The sequence below is a fragment of the Rhinatrema bivittatum genome, chromosome 3, assembly GCF_901001135.1.
Source record: "Rhinatrema bivittatum chromosome 3, aRhiBiv1.1, whole genome shotgun sequence".
Classification (NCBI taxonomy): domain Eukaryota; kingdom Metazoa; phylum Chordata; class Amphibia; order Gymnophiona; family Rhinatrematidae; genus Rhinatrema; species Rhinatrema bivittatum.
In genome coordinates, this window is record NC_042617.1 from 172,620,923 (window position 1) to 172,634,707 (window position 13,785).

General features: G+C 43.2%; 1 protein-coding gene across 1 annotated transcript in view; it reads right to left on the reverse strand.

Annotated features, from left to right (window-relative positions):
- The window catches only part of SCCPDH (saccharopine dehydrogenase (putative)), a 131,008-nt gene extending 118,815 nt beyond the window's left edge, over positions 1–12,193 (reverse strand). Inside the window, exons 1-2 of the mRNA XM_029593947.1 lie at positions 11,893–12,193; positions 4,598–4,710 (exon numbers count right to left, since the gene is read on the reverse strand). Coding sequence (XP_029449807.1) covers positions 4,598–4,710; positions 11,893–12,100 — 321 coding nt within the window. The 5' untranslated portion in view covers positions 12,101–12,193. The remainder of the gene's footprint in view (positions 1–4,597; positions 4,711–11,892) is intronic.
- Positions 12,194–13,785: the final 1,592 nt, after the last annotated feature.

Below are 13,785 nucleotides of genomic sequence, written 5' to 3' on the forward strand. Positions count from 1 at the left end.
TATATAAAAATAAATAAATAAATACAGCTCTTTGGATTACCGCATCCCAGATGCATGACTCTGCACTTCTTTGCATTGAATCCCAGCTGCCCAAGAAGGATGCGTGGTAAGGGGCATGCTGGGCATGCTCAGTGTGCCTAGACAAATTTCTAGAGACTTTGACATAGGTTTTCCACATCGGGACTCCATCTGATAATGTCACCCATGTGTGAGGACTACCATCTTTGCTTGTCCTCAGAGAACAGTCCTTCTCCAGGGTCTTCTTTAGGGAACACAGAACTGAAGTATTTGTTTTATATTTCTGCCATGTGTTTGTCTGTCTCGGCACCTTGATCCTTGTCAACTTTCAATTTCATTATGCCACTTCAGGCTTAATGAAATATCTGAAAAATGTTTTGTCACCTCTTTACTTTTTTTTTGGCAGTCCTTGCTTCCACCTGACCTTTTGCTTTCCTGATTTCTTTCTTCATCTCCCTCAATTTCACCAGGTATTTTTCCCTGTGTTCCTCTTTTTGGAATACTTTATGCTTCCTGAATGCTATTCTTTTTGCCTTTAAATTTTCAGCCACCTCCTTTGTGAACCAAATCTGTTTCTTTTTCCTTGTATATTTTGTTACTTTCCTAACATATAGATGTTGCCTTTTTTTATAGCTCCTTTTAATTTGGCCCACTGTTGTTCCACCTCGCCCATTTTCTCCCAGTCTTCTAGTTCTTCCTCCAGGGATGTCCATATTTTGTCAAAGTCCGTATTTTTTGAAATTCAGAACTTGGATCTTCGTGGGACTTCTCTGTATCTTATTTGCGATATCAAACCTTCCCGTTTGATGATCACTGGTGCTCAGGTGGGCACCTGTCCGGATAATAGAGACATTATCCCCATTAGTGAGCACTAAGTTGAGTATCACACCCTTCCTTGTGGGTTCCATTACCATTTTTGCTTGAGAAGAGCCCCTTGAAGGGCATCCACCATCTTCCTACTTCTCGCAGATTCCGCAGAAGGGATACTCCAAGCTACATCCGGCAGATTAAAATCGCCAACTATCAACACGCCTCCCTTCCTTCCCATCTTTTGGATGTCTTTCACCAAATCTCGATCCAGATCTTCAGTTTGTTTATAGTGCCTTGCAAGTACACACCAGTGGAAATGGAAGAACCATCATCTTGCATTATGGGCTGTCCTAAAACTTTCTCCCTCCCCCCACATCCCTTGCATTTAGGTTGCATGGATATTGATATTGTTTTTGACATAAAGTGCTACTCCTCTCCCTTTTCTGTCCTCTGTCATTCCTTAAGCTATAGCCTGGGACAGATGTATCCCAGTCATGAGACTCCGTGAACCAAGTCTCTATAGTGGCAACAATGTCCAAGTCCGTCTCCACCATTAGGGCCTGCAAATCTTGAATTTTGTTGCCCAGGCTATGAGCATTTTTGGTCATAACTTCCAGCTTTCCTCATTTGGTTTGCTTATCTTCATAGTCACCTTTTCTGCTCCTTTGCTTAAGCATGGAATGTAGAGCTGACTGATTTTGTTATCTAATCTCGCTTTCTGTATTGCTTGGGGGTGACGTTCCAATTTAAGTGGCCACTTTCTGCCACCCTCATCTTGTAGTTTAAATGCCTGATTATGTATTACAAGAATTTCTCACTTAGGATCTTCTTTCCTGCCATTGTCAAATATAGGCCATCCTTATTGTATAATCTTTTACTGCTCCATACACGACCCCAGCCTCCACTGTATTCAAATCCACTTTCTTTAAACCATGTATTGAATTTTTCTATCTGGCTAATCCTTTCCCTTTCTGTGAACAGGTAATATTTCAAAAAAGGCAATATTTACCATGGGGTTAATTTCCTTCCCCAGATACTGAAAATCTTTCTGTTCTGCTTGCATACTGTTTCTAGCGACGTCATTGGTCCCACATGGATGATTAATATTAATATTAGAGTCTTTACTTTCTTCTATAATTGCTCCAATTACCTAGTTTTCATTTCTACTAGCTGAAGATCCTGGAAGGCATTTAATTTTTGTGTCACCTCTGAGAAGAGATCACAAATTAGTCCCTCTATTGATTGGAGTCTACTATCAGAAGGAGCTTTATGAGGTTTGATAATGTTAAAGGATGTTTGGTTGCATTAGGTGGCTTCTTCCTTTCAGGATGTCCACTTATTGTCTGCTGGAGGACAAGCTTGTTTCTACCTTCATCTTCATGTATGACTGCCTTCACCCTACTAAATCTGTTTGAGCTGGTATTGACCAAGTTTCTACTTTTGAGAGTGAACAAAAATAATTAGCACAGGGCTAGTCTGCAAGCAGACCAGAAAACCTAAACAAGTACAAAAATAATTTCAGTGCAATTTGTGCAAGTGCTTTTGTTCCTTTAGGGGGAAACCCCCCCCCCCTTATGATTGTACATCATCTTATAAGTTGGTTTAAGTCTGATCCTACCATAGCCACCTCTAGGCAGGGTCATCCTTAGGGAAGAGGCTAAGCAAAGCTTTGGGTGGCCCTGCCATCCTGACTTCTAATATCACTTCCCATTCCTCTGAAGCACTGGTGGAGCAGGAACTGCAGCAGCCTGTGCACAGAGACATCTGCATTGGGCTAAAAAGATACAGTTCCTTCTTTCAAGAGCGGGACTGCCAGGGGGAGAGATGGGGACGGTTCCCCGTAGTCCTTAGGTGTGGAGGATACTGACGCCGAAGTGGACAGTTTTGGAGAGCCAAAATATTTCTCCATTTTGTCCAGGCGAGCACGATGCCCTTTGGGGGTCATTTGGTCGCACAAACGACACTCTTGGACGTCATGCGAGGCTCCCAGGCAGAGGATGCATACCTCATGTGGATCCGTGATGGACATGGTCCGCGGGCCCTGGGGACACCGTCAAAAAGAGAGGCCGGTGCTCGGTCGATGACCGACAGGAACCCAGAAATGGGAGTCTGGAATCGACCGCGAATTGCGGCGGCAAAAGCCAAGGGTACCAACCGGGAACCAAATGCGAAAGGGGACCCAACACAGAAGAAAAAACCCTGAAAAACGCAAAACAACGCTGCAAGAGTTTGGAGCTCCACACTCGTGAGGCTACAGCACCGCGGACAAGAAGAGACTGAAGGGGGACCTCGTGTGGATGCGCGGATAGCAGCAGGCTGGGCATGCTTAGTCTGCCAAAGTTTCTAGAAACTTTGACAAATGTTTTCCGTGCCGGGCTCCATCTGATGATGTCACCCACATGTGAGGACTACCATCCTGCTTGTCCTAGGAGAAACAGTTCCTTCTTTCACTCCTGTTCTTAATCTCTCCAGGGGAGAGAGAGATGGCAGAAAGGCTCACTGGGGATAAATTGCTTGAGGCCCCACACCTTCCTAGGGTCAGCGCTACTCCCAGGACAGTTGCAGTCCAGAACTAAAGTGGTATAGATTAAGAACATCTAATCTGTGAAAGCTTTTACATAATCTCAATATAGGAATTACAATTTTGTGAACTAATTTTATTTATAAAAGGAAGTCCATTGATGCTGAGTGAGTTAAGAAACACTGTTGTTGCAGAAATTCAGGATTCTGTTTTATTTTTTCAAGCTTGGGCTAGATCCATCAATTTAATGGGAAAATGTTATTTTGGTTTCTATCTTTTTTGTAGATAATGCCTATTCTGAAAGCTTGGTTAATATAGGTTAAATGATTTGAGAAACATTGAAGGCAATAAGCAAAGCCATTTCTACAGGCAAACGTACTTTCTGATTATTGCCCACCTTTTATGTGAGTAAAAAATACCTACAAGTCAGTAATGTGGCTACTTTTACCTACATAGGTGTTCCTGGGGGTGAGGCTTGATGAAGACAGTTAAAACTATTTAAAACTACCCGTGTATATTTGCCCTGAAAAAGCATCTGCACCAAAAGCAGGTGCAAATTTGTGCAAGCACTTCTCTGTGGGGCAATGATTAACCCATGTAGTCTTCCTTTGAATATTCTGGCAAACCCCATAGGTAAAACTACCCATGGGGCTTGCAGAAATGCAGGCAATTTGATTATCGCCTCCATGTGTACATAGACAAAGTGATTGTATAATCAATTTCTTTAAAAGAAAATTAAAAGAAAAAAAAGTGCAAATGAAAAGACCAACAAATGCCATGGACCAATAAAGTTATGTTTAAATGATTTATTCACAAAATGAGATTAGAAAAATGTGGGGATTACCGTCTGCTCATGGAACAAGACTTATTTTGGACTCCCAGCAATTTTCACAACTGTGTGTCCTAACTGCAAGAAATTCTGGGAAGAAATTGGTGCATTCAAGGTGCAGAAAATGGTGGTGAAATATGAATTTCACTGTGTAGACTTATTGCTGGGCAATTAGATCACATCCCAAATTCTCTCATTAATCCCACTTTCTCCATTGGAAAGCATAAGTCTTTGTTCACCATGACTAAATTAATATTGTAAAAAAAATATTTAATGTTAAGAGCCTGTTGTAAGTAAGACGCAAGTGATTTTTTTGTTTTGCATTTAGTATAAAATTCAGCACCATGAAACAAACGGCTTATAAATCGACTGTTTGTTCATTTTCTTTCAGACACACCAAAGGCTTGTACAATACTTACTGGGCCCACACAGCTGAGAACAGCAGTTGTTTGTTTGCACATAGCATCAAGAGAGGAGGGATCACCAACATCACAAATGATAATGTCAATTTCTGACTTCAGCTGTGGCATTCCTGAAAATTAAACAAAGATGCTACTAAGAGAGCCTGGTACAGAACAATCTAGACATAACTCATTTGCAAAAAATGATGCTTAGAACATTTATGAGAATACGACTATGGGAAAAATAGTTTGCAGGTAAGATTATAATTGATGCTCAGACAAGGTATGGCAGCAACAAGTGGTTTTTAAGGATCCTCACTATGGCTGTTTTAACAGCACAGAATTTTTAGAACTCTACAAAACTAAAAGGAGCTAAAATCGAAAGTTTGAGCCTAGATATACACGAATGTGGTTCTGAAGCTCACCTCACTAATACAATGGCTTATGGATTAGCAACTTTTGAGTACCTCTATATTCAGAGCAGTTCTGATTGCACTATTTTATTTCTTGGGAAATTATGCATAACGGCATAGTGCAGAATCTGTGTACAATTCCTCTTGCATGCAGAATTTTCACCTTCTCCAAGAGAATTTAGGCAGTCTGCAGAGGGCAGTGCCAAAGGAGCTGATGGGGTCCCCAATATACCTACCATCTGTCTCCTAACACCACCTCCACTGTAGCTGTACTCTTTCCACACCATGCAGCTATCAAAGGTTTGAACTGCAAAGTGCCCAGAATTCCCATGCTGTTCTTGCAAGATTATAAGAACAGTGTAGAATTTGAGTAATGCCCAAATCAAACTCTGAGAACAGTGTAGTACAGAAGACTCTAGCTGCTCAGGTGGAACCAATCTGCAGCACAGATCTGGAGGTGGAGGGTGGGGGAATCACAAGCGGATTGTGATAAATTGCAGGAAGACATTGTCAGACTGGAAAATTGGGCATTCAAATGGCAGATGAAATTTAATGCGAATAAGTGCAAGGTGATCCATATAGGGAAAAATAACCCATGCTATAGTTACACAATGTTAGGTTCCATATTAGGAGCTACAACCCAAGAAAGAGATCTAGGCGTCATAGTGGATATCACATTGAAATCGCCGGTTCAGTGTGCTGCAGCAGTCAAAAAAGCAAACAGAATGTTGGGAATTATTAGAAAGGGAATGGTGAATAAAATGGAAAATGTCATAATGCTTCTGTATCGCTCCATGGTGAGACCGCACCTTCAATACTGTGCACAATTCTGGTCGCCACATCTCAAAACAGATATAGTTGCGATGAAGGTACAGAGAAGGGCGACCAAAATGATAACAGGGATGGAACAGCTCCCCTATGAGGAAAGACTAAAGAGGTTAGGGCTATTCAGCTTGGAGAAGAGACGGCTGAGGGAGGATATGATAGGGGTGTTTAAAATCATGAGAGGTCTAGAACGGGTTAATCTGAATCAGTTATTTACTCTTTCAGAAAATAGAAGGACTAAGGAGCACTCCATGAAGTTAGCATGTGGCACATTTAAAACTAATCGGAGAAAGTTACTTTTCACTCAACGCACAATTAAACTATGGAATTTGTTGCCAGAGGATGTGGTTAGTGCAGTTAGTGTAGCTGGGTTTAAAAAAAGGATTGGATAAGTTCTTGGAGGAGAAGTCCATTACCTGCTACTAATTAAAGTTGGCTTAGAAAATAGCCACTGCTATTACTGGCAACAGTAGAATGGGATAGACTTAGTTTTTGGGTACTTGCCAGGTTCTTATGGCCTGGATTAGCCACTGTTGGCAACAGGATGCTGGGCTTGATGGACCCTTGGACTGACCCAGTATGAAATTTACTTATTTAACTCTTTTTTATACCAACATTCATGATACAGATCATATCATTTTATTTTAAATGATTTTGATTATAAGTACATTGCTGTAAACAGTTTTGATCGATTTTTGTATTGGTAAACGGTATATAAATACGTTAAATAAAAAATAAATAAATAAATATCATATCGGTTCACACGGAACAAGGGAGTTAAAACATTAACATTGAATAAGAAGCAGAAGTTACAATAAAACAAGGTCGTGTGAACTTGGGAACTGAAATAGCCAGAGGCAGAAGTTTAAAGTAATAAACTTAATGCGGATATACTGGTTGTGCCTTAGGTCAGATATAGACTGCTCTGTGTATGTAGCACTTATATACAACCAGGATCCTAGCTACCAAAGCGAAGTAGTATCAATACTGGGGGGGATTAGCTGGAGGGATGGGGGAGGCTTACTAGGATCAAAGAGATGGAAGAGGGGGAGGAGGGAATGGAGTTAAGGGAAGGCTTGTTGGAACAGCCAGGTCTTGAGTTTTTTTCTAAATGTCAACAGGCAGGATTCCTGTCTGAGGTCTGGCATTCCAGATGGCTGGCCCCGCTGTCGAAAAGGCCCGATCTCTGGTGGCTGTATGAAGGGTGGATTTGGTTGTGGGGGCGTGCAGGGTTCCTTTATAAGCTTCTCTTATAGGTCTTGTAGAGGTGTGCAGTCTTAACGGGATATATCCCGTTCTTACAAACTGACAGGCCGATACAGTACAGTGCGCTCCAACAGAGCGCACTGTTAACCTGTCATTGGACATGCGTTTTCCCTTACCCCTTATTCAATAAGGGGCGGAAAACGCGCGTCCAACCCGCCAAACCTAATAGCGCCCTCAGCATGCAAATGCATGTTGATGGACCTATTAGGTATTCGCGCGTGATTCAGAAAGTAAAATGTACAGCTAAGCCGCACATTTTACTTTCAGAAATTAGCGTCTACCCAAAGGTAGGTGCAAATTTCTTCCGGCACTGGGAAAGTGCACAGAAAAGCAGTAAAAACTGCTTTTCTGTGCACCCTCCGACTTAATATCATGGCGATATTAAGTCGGAGGTCCCGAAGAGTAAAAAAAGTTTAAAAAAAAAAAAATTGAAGTCGGCCAGCGACTGTCGGGTCGAAAACCGGACGCTCAATTTTTGCCGGCATCCGGTTTCCGAGCCCATGGCTGTCAGCAGGCTCAAGAACAGACGCCGGCAAAATTGAGCATCGGCTGTCAAACCCGCTGACAGCCGCCGCTCTCGTCAAAAAGGAGGTGCTAGGGACGCGCTAGTGTCCCTAGTGCCTCCTTTTGCCCGTTTCTACCGCCGGGCCTCATTTGCATACTGTATCGCGCGCGCAGGCGTTCGTCCGCTCTCCCACGGACTTTACTGAATCGGCCTGTGAGTTAGGGAGAGAAGGCAGATCATCTAACAGAAACTGGTGGGACAAGCAGGTATGTATGGAGACTGGCTGGGAGAGGGTGTTGGGTAAGGGCAAAGAAGCCCCCTCAAAAAAGCACACCTCTCCTTAACAAGAGATAGAGCCATATCTATCGCAGGCCCCACCTGCTGGAACAAACTACCTCCAAACCTCCGTCTCGAGCCCTGCCCCAAAAATTTCAAAAAAAAAAAAATTAAAGATCTGGCTATTCAACCAGGCATTCCCAGAATAGGACCTTCCTGCCATTCTCTCTCCCCTCCACTGCTTCGAATCGGATTTGATTACTCGGCCTTGCTTCGTCTACCTCATTGTAATGCATCATCAGTTAACCATTTAACTAATTAATCTACCTTGAATTTTAGTGACCTCATTGTTTTGCTTTCTCTGTTAACCGTTAAGCTCTCTCTGCCTTACTCCTCCAGTTATTTCCCTCCCTGCCCCAGTTTCTTCCCACCTGTTCGATGTATTTCTTAACTTTTGTTTGATGTAAACCGTATAGAAAAGCTGTTAAATAAATAAATAAATAAATAAATTTGAATGAAGAGAAGCTGGAAAGGGGAGACTGCATGTTAGGGGATAAGTGTGTGGGAAGACTACCTGAGGGAGGGAATAGAGGAAGACTGAGCAGGGGGAAATGCTGGGGAAGGGGAGATGATTCTAAAACCTTATAGCTAAGGCTTCTGATTTTCAGGGATTTAAATTTGGCAATCTGAAGAACCCAAGTGAGGCACAGCAGGCATAGTATTTTAGTTAAATGTTGGCAGATAAAGTCCAAAATGGTCTACCCAGTCTGCCCAGCAAGTTGCTTTGGGTACCAACTGCATATTACTCCCTAGCTCTCTCCAGGTAATCCCATGCAGATACATTAACTTTAGGTGAAGCAGAAGTTACCATATATCTTCATTTCCATTCTTTAGCCACTACGGGATTCTCTGTGTTTGTCCCACATTGAACACACCATAACTGTTCTGGTCTCCACCACTTCTTCCAGGAGGGCATGCCATGCATCCTCCACTCTTACCATGAAGAAATATTTCCTGACACTGTTCCTGAGATTTCCTTTTGGAGTTTCATATCATTACCTCTAGTTTTACAACTTCCTTTCTATCAGAGAAGTTTTGGGTTTTTTGTGCATCATTAAATCCTTTCAGGTATCTGAAAGTCTGTGTCATATCTCCCATCCCTCCTCTCCTCCAGAGTATGCATATTTAGGTCCTCCAGTCTCCTCTCGTAAGTCTTCCAATGGAGACTGCACAACAGTTTGGTTATTTTGAACTGCTTCAATCCTATCCTTATCCTTTTTTTAGATACAGTCTCCAGAACTGAACAAAGTGCTCCAGGTGAGGCCGCTCCAACGACCTGTTCAAGGGCATTATCACCTCCTTTTACCTGCTGGTTATGTATCTCTCTATGTAGGCCAACATCCCTCTGACCTTAGCCATTGCTTCACTGCCTTTAGATTGTTGGAAACTATCATCCCGAGGTCTCTCTTGAGGTTTGAGCACATCAGTCCTTTCGCACCCCCCTCCCCCCCATTGCATTCAGCTCCTTTAGATTGCCATATCCCAAATGCATGACTGCATTTCTTGACATTGAATCCTAGTTACCAAATCTTTGCCCACTCCCTCAAGCTTTCTTAGATCACTTTGCATTTTCTCCACCCCTTTAGGTGTATCCACTCTGTTGCAGATCATAATGTCATCCACAAAAAGATAAACGTTACTTTCTAATTCCGTTGCAATATCGCTCACAAAGCTATACAACAGATCTTGTCCACTTCTCTCTTCAAAACAAGTTCCATTTACTACCACTCACTGACATCTCTCAATCACCAAAAACATTTAGCTGGATAACTTAGAATTTATCAGGCTAAATGAATATTTGGGCATTTATCGGCTAAATTCTAGCCTGATAACATTTTATCTGGCTAAAATTTTCCCAAGTTAGGGATGTCCCGGGAGTGTAATGGGGAATAGCTGAGTTAAACAGATAAGTCATCTGGCTAACGCCAATATTCAGTGCTGGACAACTTATCCGGCTATCTCTAGTTGGCCTGTACACACAGTAACATATAACCTAGTAATTATAGCAGAAAAAGACCAAATGGTCCATCCAGTCTGCTCAGCAAGTTTTTTATGGTAGTAACTGCCACTCCGTGCTGGTTACCCCCATATTTACAGTCAAAACCAAGCAATTGTCAAACCCATAACAAAATTACTGCAAGCAACATTTTTACAAGGTGAGCAGCCTTCTTGATAATTCAGACAATGCTGCTTGAACATGCTTTACTTTTGGACTGTCCTATTTTATTTGGCTTTTTGTACAGATGACCTTGGCTGACTAATTTTAAGATAGCTGAATATATAACCTAAATTTTATCCAGCTAATTAGCCAGGCAGCACAGCAACTAAATATGAACCTCCAAATTTGTAACTCATTTCACCACCTTGGACCCCACTCCCTGGCTTCTCATTTTATTCATGAGCCTCCTATATAGGACCATATTAAAAGTTTTGTTGAAATCTAAGTAAACCACACTGTCATAAAAAAAAAAATCAGTTTTGTTTGATAGGACCTTCCTGTGGTAAAAACCATGTTGTCTCAGACCCTTTAATCCACTGAATCCTTTAATCCACTGAATTGTAGATAGTTCACTATCCTTCCTTTAGCTCCAAATTCTAGCAAATATACCAACTATAGGCATATATACCAACAACCACAAACACTACTATGTAGCAAATTATTGGCTACAATTTGGCACTGTCTGCAGCACGAAGGGTCCCCTAAGCTCCATATACCTCGAAAAGAAAACCCTAAAAACCAGAAGCCCTAAATATGGTATTCTACTACTGCACTCCAGGGAAAATTCTGTATCTTTGAATATGAACTTTTTCTGTACTGCACTTTATTATTCAAAAACTGTAATTATACTGTTATTTTGATATAGTATGCAGAATTGTACAAATTGTAAAATATTCAAATAATTTTTACAATTCTAGCATAGAATTTTTAAGAACATAAGATATGCTATATTGGGCCAGACAAAGAGTCCATCAAACCCAGTATCTTGTCTCCAACAGTGGTCAATCAAAGTCAAAAGTGCCTGGCAAGTACCCCAAATTTAAATAAATCCCATGCTAATGCTGGCAACGAGCAGTGGCTATTCCCTATTGATTAACAGCAGTTTATGGCCTTCTCCTCCAGAAACTTATCCAACCTTTTTTAAACCCAGCTAAACTAGCTGCCTTAACCACATTCTCTAGGAATAAATTCCAGAGCTTAATTGTGCATTGAATGAAAAATAATTTTCTCAGATTTGTTTTAAATGTGCTACTTGCAAACTTCATGGAGTGCCCCCCTAGTCCTTGTATTATCCAAAAGAGTAAATAAATTTCACATTTACTCAACAACCCTAATCTCTATGCCCTTTATCATTTTGGTTGCCCTTCTCTGTACTTTCTCCAGTGCAACTATATCTTTTTGGGATGTGGAGACCAAAACTGCACACAGTATTTAAAAAATGTTTGGTGTAGATTTACCCATGAGTAATTGTGTGGGGGCAACTACAGTCTGGGTTGGGGGGGGGGGGGGAATCCTGTGATGCCAGACTGCCTAAAATTTAAGAGCATATGACATGCTCTGCGGGGTTAGACCAATGGTCCATTGAGCCCAGTACCCTATGCCCAGGCCACTTGGAAATACTGGAAAGATCCTTTCCATGCCGCTCACTCCAGAACTGGGCGTGGACCCCTTGTTTATCCTGGAATAAAGCAATAAGAAGCTGACGCCCAACTTGAAAAGCTACTATTGCCCTAAGGTACCAGTAGGCCCTGTACTAGTAATTTTGGGGAGGGGATGGCACGCATCCATCGGTCTGAATATTGGGGGGGGGGGGGGGGTGTTTCAAACTAGTTCTGCACAAACCAACACAAAAAGGAATGAAGGATCAAGACTGCCTCCCCAAAACCGCTCACGACTTGAGCAAATTGCGTTCCCTAACCCCAATCTTTCCCCCTCCCCCTTTGGCCGGCACCCCGCTTGCCTCCCTCACCCAGTGCCTCGGCGGCCCTCCGCAGCACATCCTCCAGCTTCGACCGATTCCTGCCGGCCACGGCCCAGCGGAGGCCCGAGGAGCGGAACTCATCCCCGGCGGCCACCCGCGCCAGCTCCTGCACCACGAACTGGCCGGTGAAGCCCGAGGCCCCCAGCACCATCAGCTCGTAGGTCCTTCCCGCTGCCCCGCCGCCGCGCGTCGCCATGGTGACAACAATCCCTTCGACTGGAGCGGGAGGTGATTGGAACTGCGGCGTGCGCGCGAGACCCCCCGAAGCAAAAAAAAAAAAAACAATCCAAACCCCAGCAGCAGTCACTGAAGCGTCATGCGCCTGAAAGCCAACCGCCCCTAAGCCGTCCCAGCGAGGTCACGCGATCGCCAGGGCCCGCCTCGCAATGAGCCGCGGAGGGAGGAGCTATTACCTGCAGCGCTTAGCTCCCAAGTTTTTGTTGCTTACAGTGGGGTGGGGACAAAAAGTATGTGAGGGTGTAAATCTCTGGGTCTGCTGTACAGTGGCGGTACCTGTGCCCCTTCTCCGCCTGCTGTTGTGATTAGACTCCCTAGCAGGCCGATTCAGTACGGTGCGCACCTTTAGCCCGGGTTTTCCACGCGATAGCCTTACCCCTTATTTTATTTTTATTTATTTCTTTAAGGAGTTTTATATACTGTCATTCGGAAACGTTAAAATAACGCCATCATAACGGTTTACAAAATAGGTTATAGGGAAATGGGGGGGGGGGGGGTTAACAATGGTTGTAAAGTACAAACTGTTTATAAGGCTTAGGAAATAACATAAGTAACGATAAAGTTCAGTTTATGAGTTCTTTCTTATTTAAGAAGAGCATAGATGTGTTGAATTTCAATTAGTCATGAGGCTGTGTTGGAGGACGGCGATGTTTAGTCCAAACCCCCTGAAACGAATAGCGCCCGCAACATGCAGATGCATGTTGATGGTCCTATTAGTTATTCCCGCGCGATACGGAAAGTAACGCCTGCCCAACCAAAGGCTGGTGTTAATTTCTGCCGGCACCGGGAAAGTGTACAGAAAAGCAGGAAAAAAAATGCTTTTCTGTATACCCACCAACTGAATATCATAGCGATATTAAGTCGGAGGCCCCAAAAGTAAAAATTAAAAAAAAATTAAAATCTGCCCGTGGCCCATGGGTTGGAAGACTGACGCTCAATTTTGCCGGCGTCCATTTTCTGAACCCGTGGCTGTCAGCGGGCTCTAGAACCGACGCCAGAAAAATTGAGCATTGGCTGTCAAACCCGCTGACAGCCGCCATTTCTGTCAAAAAGGAGGCGCTAGGGACGCGTTAGTGTCTGTAGCGCCTCCTTTTACCACGGGCTCTCATTTAAATAATTTTTTTTACTGAATCGTATGCCCATAGATACAAAATATCCCCAAACATTTGCCCCTGAAGGTTAAATTTCTATATGAAAATAACACATATAGATTTGAAAATACAGTCCATGCATGTTATTTTCCAATCCCACCTAAAACGTGCTCTCCTGAGAATTCCTCACCCCAGTTCCGCTAAGAGCACCCATGCTATGGAACCACATGCATACTTTTAGCCGGTGCGATCGCTGCCGGCATTGCGCCGAATAACTACACCATAAAAGGTGTAGTTATTGGGCACGAAATAGGCAGCGAAAAGGCTCCTTACCTTTTCGCTGTCCGCGCCGTCCTCGCAGAGTCCGCCCCGACTCCTCCTTTTCCGGGGCCGACTCCGCCCCGATGTAGGTAGCGCAGGCGTGCGCTACCTTCGCTAGCTATTGCAGGCTTGCGCTGTTAGTGCAAGCCTGTGATACCCTTAGAAAATAAGGCCCTAAATGACTATGAAAACTGCTGTCTCGGCATAAGCACCACATTTCCATTAAATGAGT